At 42.5% G+C, this 23,382-nt stretch overlaps 1 protein-coding gene across 4 annotated transcripts in view; it reads right to left on the bottom strand.

The window, feature by feature from the left end:
- Positions 1–23,382, bottom strand: part of LOC147022052 (caskin-1-like) — a 268,997-nt gene that overhangs the window by 119,237 nt on the left and 126,378 nt on the right. For 3 of the 4 annotated variants that reach the window (XM_085892623.1, XM_085892626.1, XM_085892624.1), the window contains 6 exons: positions 17,444–17,541; positions 15,924–16,069; positions 15,574–15,669; positions 7,418–7,548; positions 6,959–7,067; positions 6,726–6,834 (listed from right to left, as the gene is read on the bottom strand). In XM_085892623.1, the coding sequence (XP_085748749.1) occupies positions 6,726–6,834; positions 6,959–7,067; positions 7,418–7,548; positions 15,574–15,669; positions 15,924–16,069; positions 17,444–17,541 (689 nt within the window). Of the gene's footprint in view, positions 1–6,725; positions 6,835–6,958; positions 7,068–7,417; positions 7,549–15,573; positions 15,670–15,837; positions 16,070–17,443; positions 17,542–23,382 lie in introns of those variants that run through there. The other variant, XM_085892627.1, reaches the window with a different exon arrangement.

Below are 23,382 nucleotides of genomic sequence, written 5' to 3'. Positions count from 1 at the left end.
AGTTACCCATTTCTCTGAATATGCAGACTGATCACTCACCAACTTTTCCCAATCCAGAGCACCTAATTCTCTTCTCACACCCTCAAAGTCTGCCTTCCTGAAATCTAACAGCCTTTCCTACGATCCAAAACTCCACAGCTCAACAATATAGTTACACACGCTTGGTTATTTATGGTCATTTGTCTCCAGGTGTTCTCCTACCTCTACCTATTCCACAATATTGGGATCATTGCCTTTAAAAAAAAGATTGAACTCTGCTCTCCTCCTCATGGGCTTTTCTTCAAATCGACTTAAAAAGCGATCCTGGATTAGAATGATAAAATCCTCCTTGGCTCTGCTCCTTTCCTGTTACTGGATACAATCTATATCCTTGGCCAATTAAAATCCCCCACAATCAATACTCTTTCTTTGCCACGTGCACTTCAGAATTCTAACCCTAACTCTTCTTTCCTGCTCTTCCTCACACATGGCACTCTATATAAGCATCCTACCAGTATCTTACTGTTCTTACAATTTCAAATCTCGATTCACACAGAAACATACTTTAGATAACTTTAGATAACTTCACTTTAGATAACTAAAGGGGGAGCACTCGGGAGAGTGCAAAACCTCCGCCGCCAATACTGCTGGGTCACTCAAGTGAACCTTATATCTTATTCATTAAATATGATGTCAACAGTGCTGAGAGTTATAGTTCTTTTCTCCATTTTTTTTTGGGGGGGGGGGGGCGGGTTGGAAATCACTTAAAACATGTAAAAATGCAAAAAAAAATTTGAAATTTTGTTGAAAAAAAAGTTGCAAAAATTTTTTTTCTCTAACAATTTTTTTGAGGGGGGGTTGGAAATTACTTAAAACATGTAAAAATGCAAAAAAAAATTTTTTTTTCTCAAACAATTTTTTTTGGGGGGGTTGGAAATCACTTAAAACATGTAGAAATGCAAAAAAAAATTTTCTCTATTTTTTTTGGGGGGTGACAATTTTTTTAGGGGGGGGTTGGAAATCACTTAAAACATGTAGAAATGCAAAAAAAAATTCTCTAACAATTTCTTTTGAGGGGGGGTAACAGTTTTTTTTGGGGGGGGTTGGAAATCACTTAAAACATGTAGAAATTTTTTAAAAAAAACTTTTTTTTCTCTAACAATTTTTTTGGGGGGGGCAAGGCCAAAATTTAATGGCATGATCCTTGGACCATACCTAACCCCCCCACCAAGTTTCGTCAAAATCCGTCAATTAGTTTTTCCGTAATACTGTTCACAAACAAACAAACAAACAAACAAACACACGAACAAACAAACAAACAAATAAACCAATGTCGCCCTCAGGGTGACCCGTATCTTGCCAAAAGGTGACCACGTGTGACTTCTTTGAGGTCACACTGAGGTGAACAGAGCTGCTCTCCACCAGGAGCGACTCCTTGAGGAATATTTGCCTACGAGAGATTCTGATGAGAATCGTTCTACAGAGTAACCATGAAAAATATGCTTTTGCCTCATAACGTCACCAAATGACGTCATAATGTCTCAAGCTTGACATATCTAAAAAGCACTCATCGAGGTGTTCAATTTGAGGTATGACACGATATGGTTCCTAAAACTTGAAAATATGACCTTGGGGTCAAATATGTTTGACCTGAGGCGCTAACCATGAAGGTCATGGCCAATCGCCACCAAAAATTAATCAGCTGAGCACCAGACCATGAACTATATTCCCATGAAGTTTGAAGACGATCCAATCAAAATTACTCAAAAAATAAGGGTTTCGTCGACTCCCCTGATTTGCGACAAAGTGACCTTGACCTTTGACCTTCAAAATTTTGTGCACTGAAAGGGACTTCTTTCGGCCTCTGATATGCGAAGTTACAAAAATTTCCAATGATAACTGTGCTCTGCAGAATTTTTTATACATGATTACAGACAAACAAACAAACAAACAAACAAACAAACAAACAAACAAAAAAACACAAGCTGACTAACATATCTTGCAAAAACTTCGTTTTGGCAAGATAACAAACAAACAGAAAGGGGTGAAAACAGTAACGTCCATCCATCTTTGAAGATGGCGGAGGTTAATAATTCCCACCTTAATGTCATCCCTTTCTCTTGATGCAATATTGTCTTTTACCCAGATTGTTATATCCCTCCTTTTTCTGTTCTCCATCACACCTATACATCTTGTAGCCTTCAAATCCTGCCCTTCAGTTTGATTCCTCAAAAAACATGTTGACTGCTGACGACATTGACTCTCCACCACCCGATAAAGGCTTTTATAGGGAAGTGGAGAGGAGTCGTCCTCCCCTCTCGTCTTCAGTTGGCCCACCCCTTTCTCCCGCCCATGGTACACTGAAGCTTGTGGCATGACAGTTGTCCTGAAAAAACTTACCGTTGCCTCATGGAAAGCAGATGCAACTGATGGTAATGTCAGTTCCTTCCATAAAGCTCAGAACAAGTGTGTGTCTATCCTCAGAAGAGCCAGAAAACAACATCTTTCTCACTCAAATCTGAACTCTCAAACCTCTCTCTCTCCCTCCTCAAAAACCTGGTGGCATCGAATGAAATCTGTTTCTGGTGTATGTTCCCCCTCCATCCCCTCCCTTACCTCAAATGGCCGCACTGCTGATACCGCACATGAAAAGGCTGAATGCCTAAACTCCGTGTTTGCATCTAAATGTTGTGTCTGAAACCCATCGCTTACTGTACACACCTTAGCCAGTCGCACCCAGCTGTCCCGGGACTCTGTGTCCTTTTCTCCTGACAAGGTGGGGAGCTTGCTGTCAAACCTCGACTCAGATTCTGCAACCAGTCCAGACAGCATCAGCCCACGTGTCCTAAAAACCTGCTCCTCTACTCTTGCTCATCCTCTCTCTGTTCTAGTCACCCTCTCATTTGCTCAAGGTCATCTGCCATCTGCTTGGAAATCAGCAAACATTACCGCCCTGCATAATAAGGTGCAAAAACAAATCCCTGCAACTACAGATCAATCAGCCTTCTCCCAATCATCAGAAAGGTTATGGAATCCATCATCGCTTCAGACATTAAATTCTTCCACTTCTCCAATGGCTTCATTTCCGATCATCAATTTGGTTTCAGATCAGGTCACTCTACCCTGGATATGCTGCTTCTGCTCTCCCAACAATGGATGGAGGTCCTCAATGCCAGACATGAAATCAGAGCCATATCCCGAGATATATTGCGTGCTTTTGACATGGTCTGGTACCCTGCCCTGCTCACCAAACTCTCTTCCTATAGTATCCAAGGCCATCTCCACTCATGGCTCGCAGACTTCCTCGCCTGTCGCAGCCAACGTGTGACCCTAAATGGAGTTCTCTCATCCCCTCTTCCTGTCCAGGCTGGAGTTCCTCAAGGCAGCGTTCTAGGCCCTGTTCTTGTTCTGGTTTTCATCAATGTTCTCTCTGACTCTCTGGAAAATCCTCTTTATCTCGTTGTTGATGACTCCACCCTCTGCCGTACCACCTGTCATCCCTCAGACCAGCAAACAGCAGCCTCTTCAGTCATTGCAGATCTGGATATAACCACAAACTGGTCCAACACGTGGAACATGTCTTTCAATCCAAATCTCACACTCTCACTATGTCTCTCCGAAAGTACCGTTTGGAACCCCCCCCCCCCACTCCCTCATCTACTTTCTCAATCAACAATCCTCTTGAAGAAGTCCTTTCATTCAAGCTTCTCGGTCTCACTAGTTGCCATGATGTTTCCTGGGAAAGCCACATTTCCAACCTGGCCTCCAAAGACAGTCGCCGACTGGGAATCCTCCATCGTGCAAAGTCCTGCCTCGGCCCACCTGAGCTCCTGACCACATACAAAGCTTTCGTCCACAGCCTGATGCAATATTGTCTTTTGTGTGTGTGCCATCATTCTTCCCACATGTGATTCCTCGCCTGTCGCAGCCAACGTATTCCTCGCCTAACAGCTTGTACCCAACAACTTGTACCTATACTTTAAGTCCTCAGGCAAACTCTCCATCATTATAGCTCCCACATGCACATCACAACCGTCACTCCACCATGACCCGATAAAACTTCATTAAAAATTCCATCAATATCACTTCCACTCTTTTGAATGAACACAAAATTCAATTTCTTTTGTCGTTTGCCACAGATTTGGAGAATCCACACACATAATGGCCTCATCCCAGATAAAAATTAGAGAGTTCATAGGACACCTTACCCCATGCAGTGATCAAATATAAAGTTCAATTGAAATAAAATAATGATTTTAAAGGTTGTATAAAAAAAATTCCATAAGTTTAGCGCTGTTGATGCAGTCTTATATACGACCTTATTTAACATGTCCAAGTACTGCAAAACTGGAGGGTTTTGGAATCAATAAGAAGGTGATTTTCATTCTATGGTATTAAAGTTTATCATTAGATTGAAATGAAATAAAGATCGTAAAGGACGTATAAAAAATTATTTCCGGACGTTTACCGCTATTGACGCAGTGGCTATTACCCCACCGTATCTTACATATTATATGAGTTCTTCATGCCTGTTGTTTGTGTCCTTTATGACATCGCTAAAAACAATAAGTTCCATGTTTGGAATGATTTTCATTTTTGTTTGACTGCGAGGCAGACAGACAGAGTAAAAATATCATCTCAAAACTCTCTACACATGTGTGATCAGGAAGAATTCAGAGACAAAGTACTACTAAACTGCAGGTTCATTTTCCGGGTCATGTTCAGATTCGTGTTCAAAATATAAGATTCAATTGAAATCAAAAGTTGTTCTTCGATTGTAAAGCGACATTTGTGGAGGGACGCCTTTAAACCTCAATGACAGACAGATATACAGAATTGAACCAATTGCTTCACCCTGCTTTTCGCTTCATGTGCACATGGTAACTATTTCCCTGGCTTCCCTCCCTTCCATCTCCACCCAACGCACACCACCACACGCACCCACTGCACCCAATGCATTATTTACACCACAACCATCACATGCACCCCCAGCACCCTCAACACTTCTTCTTCTTCTTCTTCCATATGGCAGCTTGGCTGCTGGGTAGCTTTTTTTTTGTTTGGGTGAAACTATGCCGCTGATGCTGTACCCCTAATACCTGTACACAGGTACTCGTTTTGCCGACCTCGGAAGGATAACAGGCTGAGTCAACCCCGCCTGGTGTTAATTCAGTGGAAAATGGGACTCAAACTCAGGACCCTAAGATCCCAAGCCAGCTACCATAACCACAAAGCCAACACCAGGCTTGATACAAAAGTAAGGCAATGTGAACAAATCCGCTTTGAGGTTGACTTTTAGGATCTTCCTGGATGCATGCATGCTCATACATGCAGCGACCTTTGCACCCCACCGGTTGGCTCACTCTGAATCTGATTCGTACATGCTCATCCCCTCAACAGAGGAAGAAGGGTGGGGGAGCAGGGGTAGGGGTGGGAGAGAGAGGGAAGAGGTAAGGGGGAGAGGGGAGGGGTTGGAGAGAAAGGGAGGGGTCGGGGTCAAAAAAGAGGGAAAGGGGTGGGAGATATGGGGTAGGGTTAGGAGGGAAATATAGGGGTGGGATAGGGGTGAGAGAGGCAGAGGGGTGAGAGAGGGTAAGGGTAAAGAGGGAGAGGAGTGAGGGAGGGAGAGGGGTGAGGGAGGAAGAGCGGTGAGGGAGGGAGAGGATGAGCGATTTCGGCAGATGTGATGCCCAGTTTATCATCCATCCGAGAGATGGCACACACATTGATGAATCACCCTGCCTGTGAAACACCAGGGTGACAGTTTATAAATGGGTCGGGATTCAAATCCAGGCGACAGAGTGAGCAGGCATACCTCTCAGCTTTCCTGCCGTGATGTGGCAATTCATTATTTCATAACTAAAAACATTTTTTTACTGATTGTGATCAAATAATTTATTTTTTGCCTTCCTACCTCCGGTATAGAACCGTGGTATCGCCATTGAAACTTGAAGAACAAGTGCCAAGAGGCTTCACTAAGCAATCCACAAAACGGTTGAAGAAACTTTTAAAAATGAAATGTTCAATTATCTCCACCACCAAAGGTTGGAGGTTGTGTGCAGGACATCTCAAAAACTTGTAGATGGATCCAGATGAAATTTTGTGGACAGGTTTGGTGTCTGACACGGAAGAATTGATTCAATTTTAGTGAAGATTCGAATCCGGATCTGGAAACGAGAATTATTTAATTATTTTTTCAAGTGATTCTTCACCATTGAGAGATCGGGCCAAAAACGATATTGTACTGTATAGCATGATATTTCAAAAATGTATTGGGCCCGATATGTTCTCGTGGATCAGGCATTACGTATCGGAGGTATGCGCTCTACCGAGTGCCTTTTTAGTTTTGTTCTGTTACATCCTGGTCCGTTCTATGTCCTAATTTATTCATGAAGCTCAACTCTGTATACAAGGAAAACAATTGGCAAATATTGTTGCAAAACATCTATTGTAAAAAGAAAACAATAACAAAGTAGGATGACAGTAAAAAGAAAATCCATGTGATAAACATACACTAAAAGTGGAACAAAAATCTCAAATTTTGGGTGTGTTTTTACAAACTAAATCAAATAGCTGCCACCACCTCAAAGGAACATCAGAATAAAAAGAAAAACAATGAGGAAAGAAAAAACATCAACACATAAATAAGCAAATTATACATCGACACAAGATTGATGGAACGAGACAAGTAATGGAGAGAAGGATTGCATGATTGCCTGCTTGCGACAGTTAGGGGACAGACTCACCGCGCAACATCTGCTTGATTCCCTTACTGGCCTGTGAGCCCGTGAACTGGTTAACGATGTCCAGTGCTGTCTGGTTGTAGGTGTTACGGATGTGAACGTTTATTCCTGCCTGTAATTGAGCGGTGGGTGAGAAAGGAGGACAGGTTAAGGTCAAAGCTTTCTTTGCTTGGATGATGACCCTGAGCACAATTTGCATGGAGGTAGATGTGCTGGAAGCCAGCAGGTAAACTTACTTCTATAAGAAGGGAAACGACGTCTGTTTTGCCATATAGCGCAGCCTCATGGAGCGCCGTGCCAGAACGAGTCTGTCTGTTTATGTCCATTCCAGAGATGAGGAGTAACCTTGGAGGGGTGCAAAATATACAAAACAAATCACAAACCACGTCACAGAAAGAGTGACACCAAATTGACTGATCTGTGAATGCGACCAATTACAAGTTTTTTTTTCCACTTCGGGTAACCTCATGATCCCATTTTAGCTCATTTTTGTAATTTGTTATTGGAAACAGAAAAAAAAAGTCCTGCAGATTGTACTTGATTGACAAAAATATGTCTAAAGGCTCTGTAGCTACGGTTATTAAAAACATGTCTAGCATGTTAATGGACAATATAGTTGAGTTGACATATATATACACAGCCAGTGTAATAAAAACAAAAATTCTGAGAGGCACCACTAATTATGAAACTGGTACCTGATAATATCTTTGTGGCCATTTTTGGCCCCCATGTGCAGAGGAGTGGTGCTGTTCGGGTCGGTGATATCGGACGAACGACCCTCGAGGAGCGCCGCGCACATGTTGCTGTTCAGCAGTAATTGTGCTACCTGTCAGCACACAAATGCATGCGATTCAGCAGAAGGTGCTAAGATAATCATCGTGATTCAAATGATGTACCGCACATTTGACGAATTACTGTCACTATGTTGTGGGGTTGGCTGGGGAACGTTTTGGCAGAAAATCCTCCCTCACCCACCGAGCCAGGATTGACACCTGGCTGAAGGTGACTTCGGTGGCGATTTGTAAGTTTTTGTTAAAGTTTTTGGATACAGATTCAAGGCTCGTGGAAGAACTGGAACACTGAACGAATCAGTTGGCAACATAACAAAAGGAACAGTGGAGAGAGGGTGAGAATGGGGGGGGGGGGACACCAACAGTTTAGTTAAAGGACAAGATAAAGTGAGACTTGAACAAACAATGGGTGTAGGGAGGAATGGAGGACTGGAAAAGATGCACGGGGTGAACAGGATGGATGGAGAAGGAAACTCTCAGGAAGGAAAGACTGGAAAGTTGGAAGGAGGAGGCTGAAGATTGAGAGAGTGTGGGGAGTTAAAGGGGGTAGAGAAGATCATGGTTTTGGATTGGGGAAGATAAGAGGTGGTGGTGAACAGCTGGCTTGAACACCTGAAGGGAAGAATGAGATTGAAGAGAATGTAGAAGTTGGTTCCACAGGTAGGAGAAAAGAGGAATGAATGAGTGGAGGTGAGCAGTGATTCTGGATTTAGGGAGTTTCACCAGATGGGGGTTGATCATGGAACGTGTGCACCCTGCAGAAACCTAGGGAGGGAGGGACAAAGGATGGAGAGAGCAGAGGGTGCAAGACCAGAAAGGAGGTGGGAGAAGACAGAGAGACCACTGACCTGTCTGCAATTGGAAATTGATAGGCTCATAGGCTCAGCTTCAGCATGGAATATGGGAGGAGCTGGGATGGGTGGAGGATGGGAGGGGGCAGGATGAGGGCAAAGATGGGAGAGGACCAGACAAGGGAGGAAATGAGAGTGGCAGGAAGAGGGGGGAACTTTGAAGGGTGGGACAAGGTGGGAGCTGAGAAGGGGAAGCAGAGAGGGGTGGGATTATGGGAAAACCGAGATCGACAGGAAGAGGTGGAAGCCAAGAGGGGGAGGTTGAGGCGGAGGCTGAGGGGGGGGGGATGACAAGGGGGAATCAGAGAGGGGGAGGCACTGAGCCGGTGGGGTGAGGGGGAAGTTTAGAGAGGTTGGGATGAGGGGGGATGCAGAAGGGGGACATGAAGTAGAGATATGCTGAAGAGGGGGACACATACAGTAGATGGGGTGGGGTGGAAGGACGTGGATTTGTAGGAGATGTGCGGGAGGATATTGACACTGTAAAATAAAATGAAGAGCATTTGATTGTTGTGCACAGACAACCTTTGCAAACTGGACTTCTCAAGATTCCCATATTTAATATTTTAATATGAAGATCATGGGATAGGTGGAAGGAATTTTGTTGAAAGCATGGAGAAAGGTTGTGCTGGATGACAGACCAAGCAATTCGGTGAGACAGGTTTGCAAGATATGCCTTGTTAAGAAGAAGGGGAGGAGGAAGAATAGATGGCGATGAAGAACACGTGACGTGCTGATGCCAGAGAAATCAGGGAATTGAAGCATTTAAATACGTTTTCAAAAGCTTCCAAGGGAAGAAGCGTTTTCTTCAATGACAATATTAAGAAAATGGAGGAAAAGGAGAGATGGATTGGAACCACAGGTTCCATTGCATTCCGGAACTACAGGCAGAACAAAATCATGTTCAAGTGAAAGAGTTTTTTGTGTTCTTTTTTTGTTGTTGAAGTGAGGGGGAATAGGATAACGTTGAAAAATCAGAAACGACAAAATTTTTGGAAAAAAAAAAACAAGAAGAAGAAGAAAAGAGGATGACAAAACAACCTCAAAACCGGGACAATTAGCTCCTGGCTATCCGAGTAGGCCTCGACTACACAAAAAAATCGAATTCAACAATATCGACAATAAGTTAGGATTTATCACAGGAAAAAAATTGATGAAAATACAAACAGCACACAGGGACAGAAATATAACAGAAAAACATGACAGATCCAGACGTTTAGACCTTTAATGCGCAAACTACACCCACCCTCAGGGTGGGGACGAGGGAAGGTGGGGATGGGGAAGGTGGGGATGGGGAAGGTGGGGATGGGGAAGGTGGGGATGGGGGAAGGTGGGGACGGGGGAACGTGGGGACGGGGGAACGTGGGGACGGGGGAATGTGGGGACGGGGGAAGGTGGGGACGGGGAAGGTGGGGATGGGGGAAGGTGGGGATGGGGGAAGGTGGGGACGGGGGAACGTGGGAACGTGGGGACGGGGGAACGTGGGGACGGGGGAAGGTGGGGACGGGGGAAGGTGGGGACGGGGGAACGTGGGGACGGGGGAAGGTGGGGACGGGGGAACGTGGGGACGGGGGAAGGTGGGGACGGGGGAACGTGGGGACGGGGGAACGTGGAGACGGGGGAATGTGGGGACGGGGGAACGTGGGGACGGGGGAACGTGGGAATAAGAGGGTGGGGGAGGTGAAGTTGAGGTGAAGTCTCAGTTGACCTGTGTCATTATGTCTATTAATTAAGTAGTGTTTGAACGTGACTTGGAACGTGATTATTTCTATTAATTACATATTATTGAACCGTGCCAACATCTATGAATTCTGTCTATTAATTATATGCTATTTTCAATGTAACCATTAGACCTTCAGACCCCATAACCCAAAAGACCCCTTAACTCCTTGAGACCATTTACACCCTTGAAAGACCCTTTAGATCCCTTTGACCTTTCGACTCCTTCATACCCATTTAGACACTTTCAAGACCTATAGACCTTCTTCAACCCTTTAGACACTTTCCAGACCCTTTCAGACCCTTAATATGCCTTTTGTTATTTTGCTCTTCAACCCATTTAGATCCTGGAGACCAAAACAACCTTTACAACCTCTCGACCCTTCGATCTTTTTTAGACTTTTTAAGACCCCCTTTAGATCTTTTTAAGACCCTCTTAAGACACTTTAGACCCCTTTAGTCCTCTTTAAAAAAAATCCCACCCAAAATCATGTTTTCTGTGCATCATATTCACGTTGCATCACAAGTTACAATGACAAATCAAAACTGATATCTCAAAGCAAAAGTGATGTTGAAAAGAGAAACAAACCACTGATCTTCGAATCACCAAATGGGAAACCTGAATGAAATGCTGTGAGAAATACTGAATGAAAATTTCCAAAAGCAAAGCTATGGGGAAGAGAGAGAGAGACAGAGAGAGACAGAGACAGAGACAGAGACAGAGACAGAGACAGAGACAGAGACAGAGACAGAGACAGAGAGAGAGAGAGAGAGAGAGAGAGAGAGAGAGAGAGAGAGAGAGAGAGAGAGAGAGAGAGAGAGAGAGAGAGGGAGAGAGAGAGAGAGAGAGAGAGAGAGAGAGAGAGAGAGAGAGAGACAGAGACAGATCGAGGCTGAATAAGCGATGTGGAGAAGGGTAGGTCGGTTGGCATGGAAATAACTTCGGTGATCTTCAGCCAGGCCGCACACCCAAAAATTGCTGAAATCTGTTTCCCAGGTGAGCTTCCAAAATTTAACTCTTGCTCCCAAACAGTACATTCAGAGGCACAGCAAGCATGGATTGGAAGTCTCAGCTGGTGGAATGGAATGAGGTTGCCAAGGTCACCGGTTCCACCACTGCAAAATCTGCACACTGATTTTTTACGCTGAATTCCCATTTCTAACAATACACACTTCAAAAAAATTGCTCATTTGAGGTGAGACTTCTACGTCCCTGTCAGAGGTGGATACCATAATAGTGTGTGTGTGTGTGTGTATGTATGTGTATATGTGTATATATATATATATATATATATATATATATATATATATATGTATATATATATATATATATATATATATATATATATATATATATATATATATATATATATATATATATATATATATACACTTGGACTATGTCCAATGGAGATCGGGAGAGTGTTCATCACACTCTACATGTTTTGATAGACATATATACATATATACTAGCAAGGTAATCCAGCATTGCACAGATGGAGGGGGGGAGGTGTGTGTGTGTGTGTGTGTGTGTGTGTGTGTGTGTGTGTGTGTGTGTGTGTGTGTGTGTGTGTGTGTGTGTGTGTGTGTGGGGGGGGGGGTACTGAGAAGTGAGAGAAGTAGGATAGCTTCTTGGACACCACAGACAAAATGGGTGACAAATGCATTGTCCCACCATCATAGGCTGAGAAGGTGTCCTGCGTGTTATGGGATCATCCCATTTAACACTTTCTTGGGACGCCATTTGTACCTTGCCACAACTCAAATCGCCCATGCACATGTGTGAGTCGCTTGGCAGAGATGATGCAACAGATAAACCGATGGCTGTTTCTTCCGCTTAATCATGGGGAACAAGGCAAGGCACGACACGACACAACACGACACGACAGCACAGACACAGCATGTCATCTTCTCTGTCGTGGCGAATGACCTTACTGAACTGTACAACTGCTAAGGATGGATCGACTTGAGGCAGATTTGTGGAAAATCGAAAAATAGTAGCATGTTGAGTTAAATTGCACTGCGATGTCACTGCAATTACAATACAAATGTGGCGGTGGACTTCCAAGTGTGGTGTCACGGAGAAGTGCGAAGTGCGAAGAAGAAGAATATTTCAACATTAAATCGCAAAATTACCGACTTTATAAATTGGAAAAAAGACACAATGGAGAGATTAGCATCGAGGTGTGTATATATCCTATATATATATTTGGACATCAGTGTTGCAGCACTCTCTGTGGTTCAGAGACCGGAATGCGGCGAGATCATGGTGGGTGGTTACACCGACTATTGGTCCGGTCGCTCTGATAGTTACCATGCTCAAGGAGTTGCTGTAGCTCTGTCCAATAAGTTGACTCCAATGATAATTGAGGTAACACCGGTCAATGAGCGTATTATGAGACGAAGGATTCGTCACTCCTTCGGTGTCATTTCCCTGTTCTCTGCATATTCTCCAACTGAGGCGAGTGATCTTACCATGAAGGACGCGTTCCACGCCATGAATCATGCACCATGAATCCAATGTCTGAACTCTACTCTGGTACTGAGAGTGCTGTGAGATGTGTTGATACCATCTCCGACTTATTTCCAGTTGTTACTGGAGTTTGTCAGGGGTGTGTACTGGCCCCCACACTTTTCAGCACTTGTATGGACTGGATTCTGGGGAGGATGTCGGAGAGATCAAGTTGCGGTGCATCGTTTGGTAATGTCAAGATCTCTGACCTTGATTTCACAGATGATGCAGTCATCTTTGCGGAGAATCTAGATATTCTTTTGGGGGCCCTCGAGGTGCTGAATGAGGAGTCAGAGCCGCTGGGATTACGGGTTTCTTGGGTCAAAACTAAGATCCAGGCTTTCAATGACATCTTGGATGTTGCTATCCTGTCTGTACCTGTTTGTGGGTAGGATGTTGAGGTCACGGAGAGATTCACTTCCCTTGGCAGTGATATTCATGTCTCTGTTGGCTGTGAGCCAGAGGTCAACAGACATCTGGGTCAGGCCTGAGGAGTCATGGATTCATTGCATCATGAGGTGTGGCACTGCCGGTACCTGTGCGGGTGGACAAAAGTCCAAGTCTTCAGGTCCTTGGTGCTTCCGGTCTTGCTCTATGGATGTGAAACTTGGCCTCTGACCAGGGATCTGAGACGGAGACTTAATTATTTTCGTACCAGGTCTCTTCAGAGAATCCTTGGCTATTGCTGGTCAGACTTTGTGTCCAATGTGTAGTTGCTAAGAGAGACTCAAATGAGATTTTTTTACCTGCATAGACAATGAGCGTCAGCTGTGGCTGTACGGACATGTGGCTCATTTTCCTGATGCTAATCCTGCTCAGCAGATTCTCTCAACGAGGAAGCCTTGTGAGTAGAGGAGGCCAATGGGCCAACCACGTGCCTCATGGTTGCAGCATGTTGATCAGCATATCAAGAAGATGGGGATGGGCCAGGCATCTGCCTGGGAGATGGCCAGATGGAGGCCCCTGGAGTATCAGCAGAAAGTGGATGTAGCGACGCGCTGCTCCAGCGCATGCTCCCATACCTGACCTGACCATCCGTTGCCAACTCAATGAAAGGGGATTCTATGGTAGGAGATGCAGGAGGACCCCATGACTGAGAGAGAGACATAAAGCCTGACTGGAGTTTGCCAAAATACACCTGAACGAGCCAAAATCCTTCTGGGAGGATGTCCTGTGGACAGATGAGACCAAATTAGAGCTTTTTGGGAAAGCACATAATCTCTTTGCTTGCAGAAATCAATATTAAGCCTTCAAAGAAAAGAACACCTTCCCCACAATTAAACATGGAGTAGGTTCAGTGATGTTATGGGATTGCTGTGCTGCCTCTTGCACTGGGTGTCTTGAATGAGTGCATGGCATCATGAAATCAGGAGATTACCAAGGCATTTTGGAGTGCAATGTTCAACCCAGTGTCAGAAAGCTGGGTCTCCGTCGAAGGTCATGGATCTTGCAACAGGACAATGATCCCAAACACACTTCAAAAAGCACCCAGGAATGGTTCAAGACAAAACGCTGGACTGTTCTGAAGTGGCCAGCAAGGAGTCCAGATCTAAATCCCATTGAACACCTGTGGGGAGATCTGAAAACAGCAGTTGGGAGAAGGCATTCTTCAAATCTGGGAACTGGAGCTTGAGCTTGAGCTGGGAATTCAAATGAGAACGAGAGCAGGTTGCACAAGAAGAGTGGGCCAAACTTCCAGTGCAGCGGTGTAGGAAGCTCATTCATGGCTACAGGAAGCACTTGACTGCAGTTATTTTGTCCAAAGGCTAAGTCGAGGGTGTCAATTTTGTCAGTGCCATTTCTTTTTATTTTCTGATTTAAAAGGGTAAAATAAGTTCTGAATCAAAAACAAAGGTTCTGTAATATTAACAGTGAAGTAAAGAATTGTGGAGACCAAATACTTTTGTCAATTTCCACTTATTTTTGGAGAAAATTGTGAGTTATTTTTTAAAAGTGCAAGGTGCCAATATATATATATATATATATATATATATATATATATATATATATATATATATATATATATATATATATATATATATATATATATATGTAAACAATTGACCCCTCCCACATTCCTCCAGCCAAAGAAGCCTGATAAAGCAACTCAAGAAGGTTGCTTTATGCAGCTTCTTGGAAATATAATCCTCGCCACCTGGGTTTAGTTGATTAGGTGAGAGCTGATTGGCTATTCCTTCCATTCACAGGTGAGAGATGTGTTTGGGTCTTTCTCTTTACACACACACACACACACACACACACACACACACACACACACACACACACACACACACACACACACACACACACACACACACACACACACACACACACACACACACACACACACACACACACACACACACACACACACACACACACACACACCATTTGAAAGCCTTTATCCCTGAGCAGGGGTCAGCTTTTTGCGGGCTCCAATCATGGTACCCTTTCTTTTGGCAATGTTTTTACGGCCAGATGCCCTTCCTGACACTAACCCTTTAGTCCCCTTCGACCCTGCAGGGATAATTACCAGTATACTGTACTGGTGCTCATTTCGCTGACCTTCGGAAGGATGACAGGCTGAGTCAACCCCCCTGATGCTAACTCAGCAGCCAGCGGGGCTCAAACTCAGGACCCCAAGGATCCCAAGCCACCGCCTTGACCACTGAGCCACACCAGGCTCATACATACACACACACACATATATGTATATATATATATATATATATATATATATATATATATATATATATATATGTATATATATATATATACATAATGTCAGTACATATATTTTTTTACCTTTTACAAGAACTTTGTGTCGTATATAGACAAAAAAAATATTATATTTTTGTTGTCTTTTAATGTCGTTTTGGATCTATGCATGTTGGATTTTTTAATTTGCTCTTTTTTTCCCCTTCATTTCTCACTGGTGTGTCTAACCGACAGATCTGCTCAAATTCTAACCTTCTTACCTTGAGACGCCCAAATTCACAGGCAAGATCGAGTGCTGATTTGCTGCTTCCATTCATGATGCAAACGTTCGACTGATGCTGCAGCAAGAGTTCTGTCTGCCAATCAAAGGATGTGCACATTGTGATGCAGTTCAGTGTAGGTGCAGTCAAACAGCAAACAACCTTCATTTACACATTTAACCATCTCCAAGACAACCTCGTGAGTTATTTCCTGATGAAAGAACTAGAAAAGCCTTAAACAGGTGGGTTCCACCAGAGCCTCACGATGAAGGACTGCATCATGGTGCTGCCCATAGGCATCATCCTTGAGTGAACACCTCATCCTGACGGCCGAGTATGAAGGTACGCACTACTTCATAGTGTCCGTGTTGCGCAGCGAGGTGTAATGGGATGTCTCCTTCGGCAGACTGCCCGTTAGCTGAGGATCCAGCCCTGAGTAGCATCTTCACGGGATCAACCTTGCCCTTCCAGGCGCCGTAGTGGAGTGAACGCATCCCTTCAAAAAAAACAAAAAACAGCATCAATCTATCATTGTCAAGACTTTGTTAATTCATGCCAAACGTTTTCAAATTAGTTTCTATGACAGGCATTATTACTCAGATATATTATCCCTCTTAGTATTCATAAAGAATAACTTAAAGTTCAGAGAGATCATAATGACCATAGAAAGAAGGCACCGCCAACTAGAGCCTAGGATAAGGCTCAAGTCCACCGAGTGGTCGTCACGTGGGACTACACAGGCATTATGTGGCAGGTGCTTCAAAAATGAGGGGGTGGGAGTCAGAGAAGAGGACAAAAAAGGAGAGGGGATTGGTTGGGGGATAGTGAGGGGAGGGAGGGGGGAGGCATGTGTCAAGCAATAGTGAAGAGCACAAGCAATAAACACTTTCTCATGGTCATATTTGCAGCAACTCTGGGGAAGGTACATTCTCCATGTGTGCTGTCTGTCAATGCAATCCTGCAATGAGTGGAAGAAATTGCCTTGGAAACTCTGCTGTGTGCTCTGGAAACTCAGTATATGTCAATTTAGTGGCTAAGGCCCTAACGTGAGCATCCAATGTTCGCTTGGAGTTTTATACAAACTTTGTTTTAGCTTTTCCATGCAATCACATTTATATCCTGTCTCTGCCACAGGATGTGCAATGGCCGATTGCCAGTGTTCGAGCATACAAACTCGTGCTCTATATCAGGAAGTACACAGGAAAACACACACACACACACACACACACACACACACACACACACACACACACACACACACACACACACACACACACACACACCAAACAGTCACCATCACATGCAAAACCCACCCACATGCAACCTCACCTACAACCTATGATGCCATGCACATGGTGAGGAAATGAAGTGTGACAAGGGTCTCACCATCTAACTTGGGAACATTACACCCAGTCCCCCCCCCCCAAATCAAATCCCTTTTTCTTCATTTAAGCTCTCTCACCTCTCTTTCTCTTTGGGAGGGTGCATAAAAGCTGGTACATGTTGCCTGCCTGAGTAATTTCAGATGAAGACCAATTACTGGTTGAAAGGTCAGATCCAAGCTTTGCCATGAGGTCCATACAATATTTGGTGGTGCTTTTTGATCCTTGAGTTGTACCCTTGCTATGTATTTATGGGTTGTGCACTGATTATGTGTGCAAGTGGGTGGAGACCAGAGGTGGGGAAGAAAAAGTAAATTGAGAAATCAAATATTTTGAAGAGGAGTAGAAAGAGAAGATATAAGAGAAAAAGGAGAAAATAATTTTGTGTGTGTGTGTGTGGGGGGGGGGGAGGAAGAGGAAGGGGTTTGGGTGGGAATAAGTGAGAGAAGGCAAAAAGAAGGAAGTCCTAAAGCGAAGAACATAGTCACCTTTATTGTCAGGAACTTCCACTGCAGCTTGAGCTTCCAACAGGAGAGCAACCACCTCGGAGTTTCCAAGCAGAGCTGCGTGGTGCAGGGCTGTGAAGCTTGGAAGGCAGAGAAGAAAATTAAGGAAGATAAGCCGTGAGTCCAACAGAAGGAAAGAAGAAAATAATTGAAATTGTAGAGGTAAGCTTTACAGAGCTGTTTGAGATCAATCACAGCTTAGATATAAATTCTCACATTACAGACAGGTCAATGGTCTGTCTGTTTTCCTCTCTGGTTTGGCTCTCTCTATTTTCTCAGTCCTCAGACAATCGCAGCTCTTCCAGAATGCATGCATTCTTCCAACATCATCTTCCCTGGATAAACTTCCAAAATCCAAGTTTAGAATCCAACTTCTCTTTTGTTCCTCTCTATTTTTTTAACTGTTTGTACTGGCCTTCCTGAGTGTGCCAATTCCCACTCTTCCCTCCACTGCTTCAAGCAAGCAGTGCATCACCATCCCACGTCATCACCTATCCTTTCCTATTGGCTTTTCTACCCACATTAACCAAACCTCACTTTTACTTGCTGGGTACTTACTGTGTTTTCACCTCTCCTTTCTCTCCTCTTTTCCGGTCCATTGATTCCTTCGGTTGTTTTGTCCAACTGCGGCCCCACTGCTCCACTGTCTGCATTTCCCTTTTAACCATCTATCACCTTGTCATTCCATGATCCCAGATTTTGTGCAAAGCAAAGGGTCTAATAACTGGGATTCTTTTCACAAAACCAACCAAGTATAATGTGGTCATCTTTTTGAAAATGAACATCTCTTTCGGTCCAAGATAACGATAGGACATGGCAGATGAGAAATATTTTTTGGTTTATTTTGATCTTATCCACCTCAAAAGCATCATTGCACTAACCTGCTAAAGTAATAAAATAAAATTAAAAGAGCACGAGGAAGCAAAAGTGTATTAAACCCAGTGCCAGCTATTTGATCGATTATTATTATTATAATCCACATCAAATGAGAAAATAAATAATGAAGATGAGAGTTCCACCGATAAATAAACTCTTTAATACTAGCTGAGGCTCAATATGTGCACACAAAGATATTTATGGATCACACTATGTGAAATGGTCTGGTATGGGTAGAATAAAATATTAATCAGGCCATTTGGTTCCCAACTTGCTTTCAATCAAAGTACAATGAGGAAATTAACTTCAGTGCAAGTTGAAAGTTTTCACATGCAGTACATTAAAGTTTGTAAAAACAAAAAGGATTCAGACTGACTGAAAGGCAACTCTTTAAAGAAGAGACAATTTCTCAAAGTCCAAAACAGGCACTAGATGGGGTTTACCAGGAGGAAGCAAAATAAACAAATAAATAATTTCCAAGGGCTCGAGATAAGAGTAAGGACATCACTTATCGAGCAGAAACATATATTGGAAATGAAACAAAACTGCAAACTACCGACAATGTGGGTTGGTGGATGTAGAGTGGAGGGATGTGTTACACAACCCGATCCCCCCCTCCCCCTGATGGATCGTTTCTAGTGAATGGATTGTATCTGGATTGGTTTTCTGAATACTGATGGGAAGGACATATCTGGGGTGTGTGCATGTCAAGGGTAAGTTTAAAATGATGATATTTATGATTAATCGTGTCGGGAGGAGGTGGTTGGGGGTGGGGGTGAATTGGGATCAGTATGGGCTTTGAGGACCATTATAAATAGATATTTTTGTTTGGTTCCGGGGCTGAAAGATAAACGAGAAAGAGCAATCAGAGATTGCAGACCCTCACCAGAACTTGCTTTGTGTGGCGTTTTTGTAGTTTTGTGCAGTGTATTTTGTGTGGCGTTTGTGTCCCAGTGTGTTATGTAATTAAAAAGAGACATAATTAGAACTGCCACTATATAACTGCTGCTCGTGATGACCGGGTACCAAGACGTCCCGCTTTGATGCAACCTCGCTTTGATCGGACACCTAACCCTCACCCATGACGTTTTTAAAATTATTAATATTCATTATTCAATCAAATTCAAAATGGGATTAAAATCGATTCAAATCAAATCAAATGGAAGACTAAATAAGTACAGTCCTGCATTGGAGTAATCAGAAGGAACCCGAACAAGCAAAAAGCAAAGATGAAGTCATCAGGAAGAACCTGGATAGGATTCACATTTCAGCTGCTGTTACTCAACCCTCAAACCCATCCAGGCATAGCCAAGTGAGCCTTTTTCAAAAAACAATCAAAAAAACAAAAACAACCCATATCAAAGTATAAGGGCACTCGGTAGAGCGCATATCTCTGCCACGCAATGCCTGATCCATGAGAACATATCGGGCCCAATACATTTTTGAATTATCATGCTATACAGTACGAAATCGTTTTTGCCCTATCTCTCAATGATGAAAAATCACTTAAAAAATTAAATAATTCTCGTATCCAGATCCAGATTCAGGTCTTCACCAAAATCGAATCAATTCGTCCTTGCGGCACACCCAACCTGTGCACCAAGTTTCATCCGAATCCACCCCCAACTTTTTGAGATATCATGCTATATATCATTTATAGCCCAATCTCTCAATGGTGAAGAATCACTTTAAAAATTCTAGTAGTTGGATCCGGACCCGGATCTTCAGCAAAATCGAATCAATGCTTCATTTCAAACACCCAGCCTGTCCACCAAGTTTCATCCTAATCCATCCACAACTTTTTGAGATATCGTGCTATATATCTTTTCTGGCCCGATCTCTCAATGGTGAAGAATCACTTTAAAAATTCCAGTAGTCGGATCCGGATCCGGATTTTCACCAAAATCTATTCAGTTCGTCCTCGTCACACCGAACTTGTCCACAAAATTTCATCTGGATCCATCAACAATTTTTTGAGATATCCTGTTAACAACAAGACAAACAGACAGAAAGGGGTGAAAACATAACCTCCTTCACCTTCGGTGGCAGAGGTAAAAATTAAATAATTCTGGCTGCCAGACCATGTATCCAATCAAGTTGGAATTTAAAACATGCATTCCCCATCCCTACGAGATCATAAATCTGAAGTTTCACATTGAGTTCCAGAGCAAACATTATTCAATATTTTCTTCAACCAATATGGCTGCCAAACCATGTGACCTATCAATTATTCCTCAACAAGCTTGTACACGCATGGCTTAGGGAACATTTGTGTGAACTTTCTCTCGATTTGTCCAGCCATTCTGCAGATTTTTAATAAGTTTTAAGGTAAATCCAATATGGCTGCCAAACCATGTGACCGATGATGTCATATTGTGAACCTTTTGCTCCTCGAGGATTGGCGGTCATACTTGTAAATTTTCACCTCAATCTGTTCAGCCATTTCAGAGAAGATTATTTTTGAAGTTTAAAAAAAAAACAATATGGCTGCTGAATCACGTGATTGATGACATCATGATTTTTTTTTCCTGTGGACCATTTTATCCCAAGACCCTCAAATTTTTTCAGACTGATCAGATGTAGCATTCTACACATGCAATTATGATGTAATAATGAAGGCACCTATGACAACATAAAAAATAATCACACTTATTCCCCATGAGTACTCGCGATGTGCTAAGTTTCAATTTTTTCCTTGTTACGGTTTCATAAATAGAGGTCCAAAGTATTTCTGTTTTTTTTTCAACATGATTGCCACACCACGTGACGTATGACATAATTATGATTAAAACATTCTACATGAGTAGTTGCACCTATGGTGAAAATTTTGTCTCAATCCAACAAGTGGTTGCGGAGAAAAACAAGAAAGTTATTTGCGGACAAACAAACAAAAAACCAATGTCACCCCCAGGGTGACCAGCATCTTGCCAAAATGTGAACATGAGTGACTTATTTATTCGATTAAAGTTACTCAAAAAATAAGGGTTTCGTCGACCTTGATGCTTGACCTTTTTGTGACCTTGACCTTTGACCTTGATCTTTACATTTTCATACGGTTAATGGTATCTCTCCAGGACTGTTGTACATGAAATATCAAGAGATTTTGATGAGAACTGAGGAAATAAAATTTTCATGAAAAATCCGTTTTTTCGTCATGACGTCATCAAATGACATCATAGCGTCAAACTTTTGACAGATCTGGAAAGCACTTATCAAGCGCTTTCATATGAGGTATTACTCGATATGGTATCGAAGATTTCAAAATTTGACCTTGGGGTCAAAAACTTTCGACCTCCAGCACTAACCATGAAGGTCAAGGCCGATCGCCACCAAAAATTAATCAGCTGAGCGCCAGACCATGAACTATATTCCCATGAAGTTTGAAGACGATCCGATCAAAATTACGAAAAAATAAGGGTTTCGTCGACTCCCCTGATTTGCGACAAAGTGACCTTGACCTTTGACCTTGACCTTGAAAATTTTATGCGCTGAAAGGGACCTCTATAGGACGCTGATATGCGAAGTTACAAAAATTTCCAATGATAACTGTGCTCTGCAGAGTGATTGATACGTGATTACAGACAAAAAAAAACCAAAAAAAAAACACAAGCTGACTAACATATCTTGCAAAAACTTCGTTTTGGCAAGATAACAAGAAGAAGGCGTCATGCAGAGCATGATTCCTGCAAAATCCATAAAACAAATTTGATCTCAAAAAGAATTGGTTGTTGAATTCAATGACCAAATATGCAACTCCTATTCAAATTTCAAGTGAATCAGATGAAAATTGACAATTTTACAAATATGGCCTATGTTGCCCTTTTGACCGATGTGGACCTCCAAAATAATTGGCTGGTTGAATTAATTGACCTGAAATATAAATCATCTTCAAATTTCAACTCAATCAGATGAAAATTGAGGATTTTATAAATACCACCATAGTTGTTGACCTTTGGCCGATGTTGACCTCCAAAATACTTGGCTGGTTTAATTCAGTGACCTGAAATATAAATCCTCTTCAAATTTCAAGTCAATTGGATGAAAATAGAGTATTTTAGAAATCTCACCGAAGTTGTAGACCTTTGGCCTATGTTGACCTTTTGACCTTTTGACCTCAAAAACAATAGGCTTCTTCCTTATGACAAACTCCACCATGTAGTGAAGTTCTGTGATGATTGGATTAAAGTTGTGACCTGAAGGCAACAAGCAGACAAATAGACAGACAGACAGACAGACAGAACCACAAAATACACTGACCAATATACTTGAAAAATCTTCGAATTTGCAAGTAACAAGAAGATGTCATGTAGAGCACAATACTGGCAAAATCTAGAAAACAAATTTGACCTCAAAAATTATTGGTGATTGAATTAAATGACAAAATGTGCAACTCCTCTTCAAATTTCAAGTCAATGAGATGAAAATTAAGGGTTTTAGAAATACCACCTTAGTTGTTGACCTTGGGCCTATGTTGACCTTTTTGGTCCATGTTGATCTCAAAAATAATTGACTCATTGAATTCAGTGACCTGGAATATATATCCTCTTCAAATTTCAAGTCAATCGGATGAAAATTGAGGATTTTACAAATCTAACCTCAGTTCTTGGCCTTTGGCCTATGTTGACCTTTTGACCTCAAAAACAAACTTTTTTTTGGTAAACTCCATCATGTGGTGAAGTTTCGTGAAGATCGGTTAAAAATTGTGACCTGTAGGCGATCAACAGACAGACAAAAAAAGCAGAATACCAAGAAGAAGACGTCATGCAGAGCACGATACTTGCAAAATCCATAAAACAAATTTGACCTCAAAAATAATTGGAGGATGAATTAAATGACCAAATATGCAACGCCTCTTCAAATTTCAAGTCAATCGGATGAAAATTGACAATTTTAGAAATTCGGCCTATGTTGATCTTTTGACTGATGTGGACCTGCAAAATAATTGGTGGTTGAATCGGAAATATAAATCCTCTTCAAATTTTAAGTCAATCGGATGAAAATTGAGGATTTTAGAAATACCACCTTTGTTATCGACATTTGGCCTA

The sequence above is a fragment of the Eptatretus burgeri genome, chromosome 8, assembly GCF_056783735.1.
Source record: "Eptatretus burgeri isolate ZD-2024b chromosome 8, Ebu_testis_v1, whole genome shotgun sequence".
Taxonomy (NCBI): Eukaryota; Metazoa; Chordata; class Myxini; order Myxiniformes; family Myxinidae; genus Eptatretus; species Eptatretus burgeri.
The sequence above is the reverse complement of the archived record's forward strand: the minus strand, read 5'-3'. Positions and strand labels throughout refer to the sequence as shown.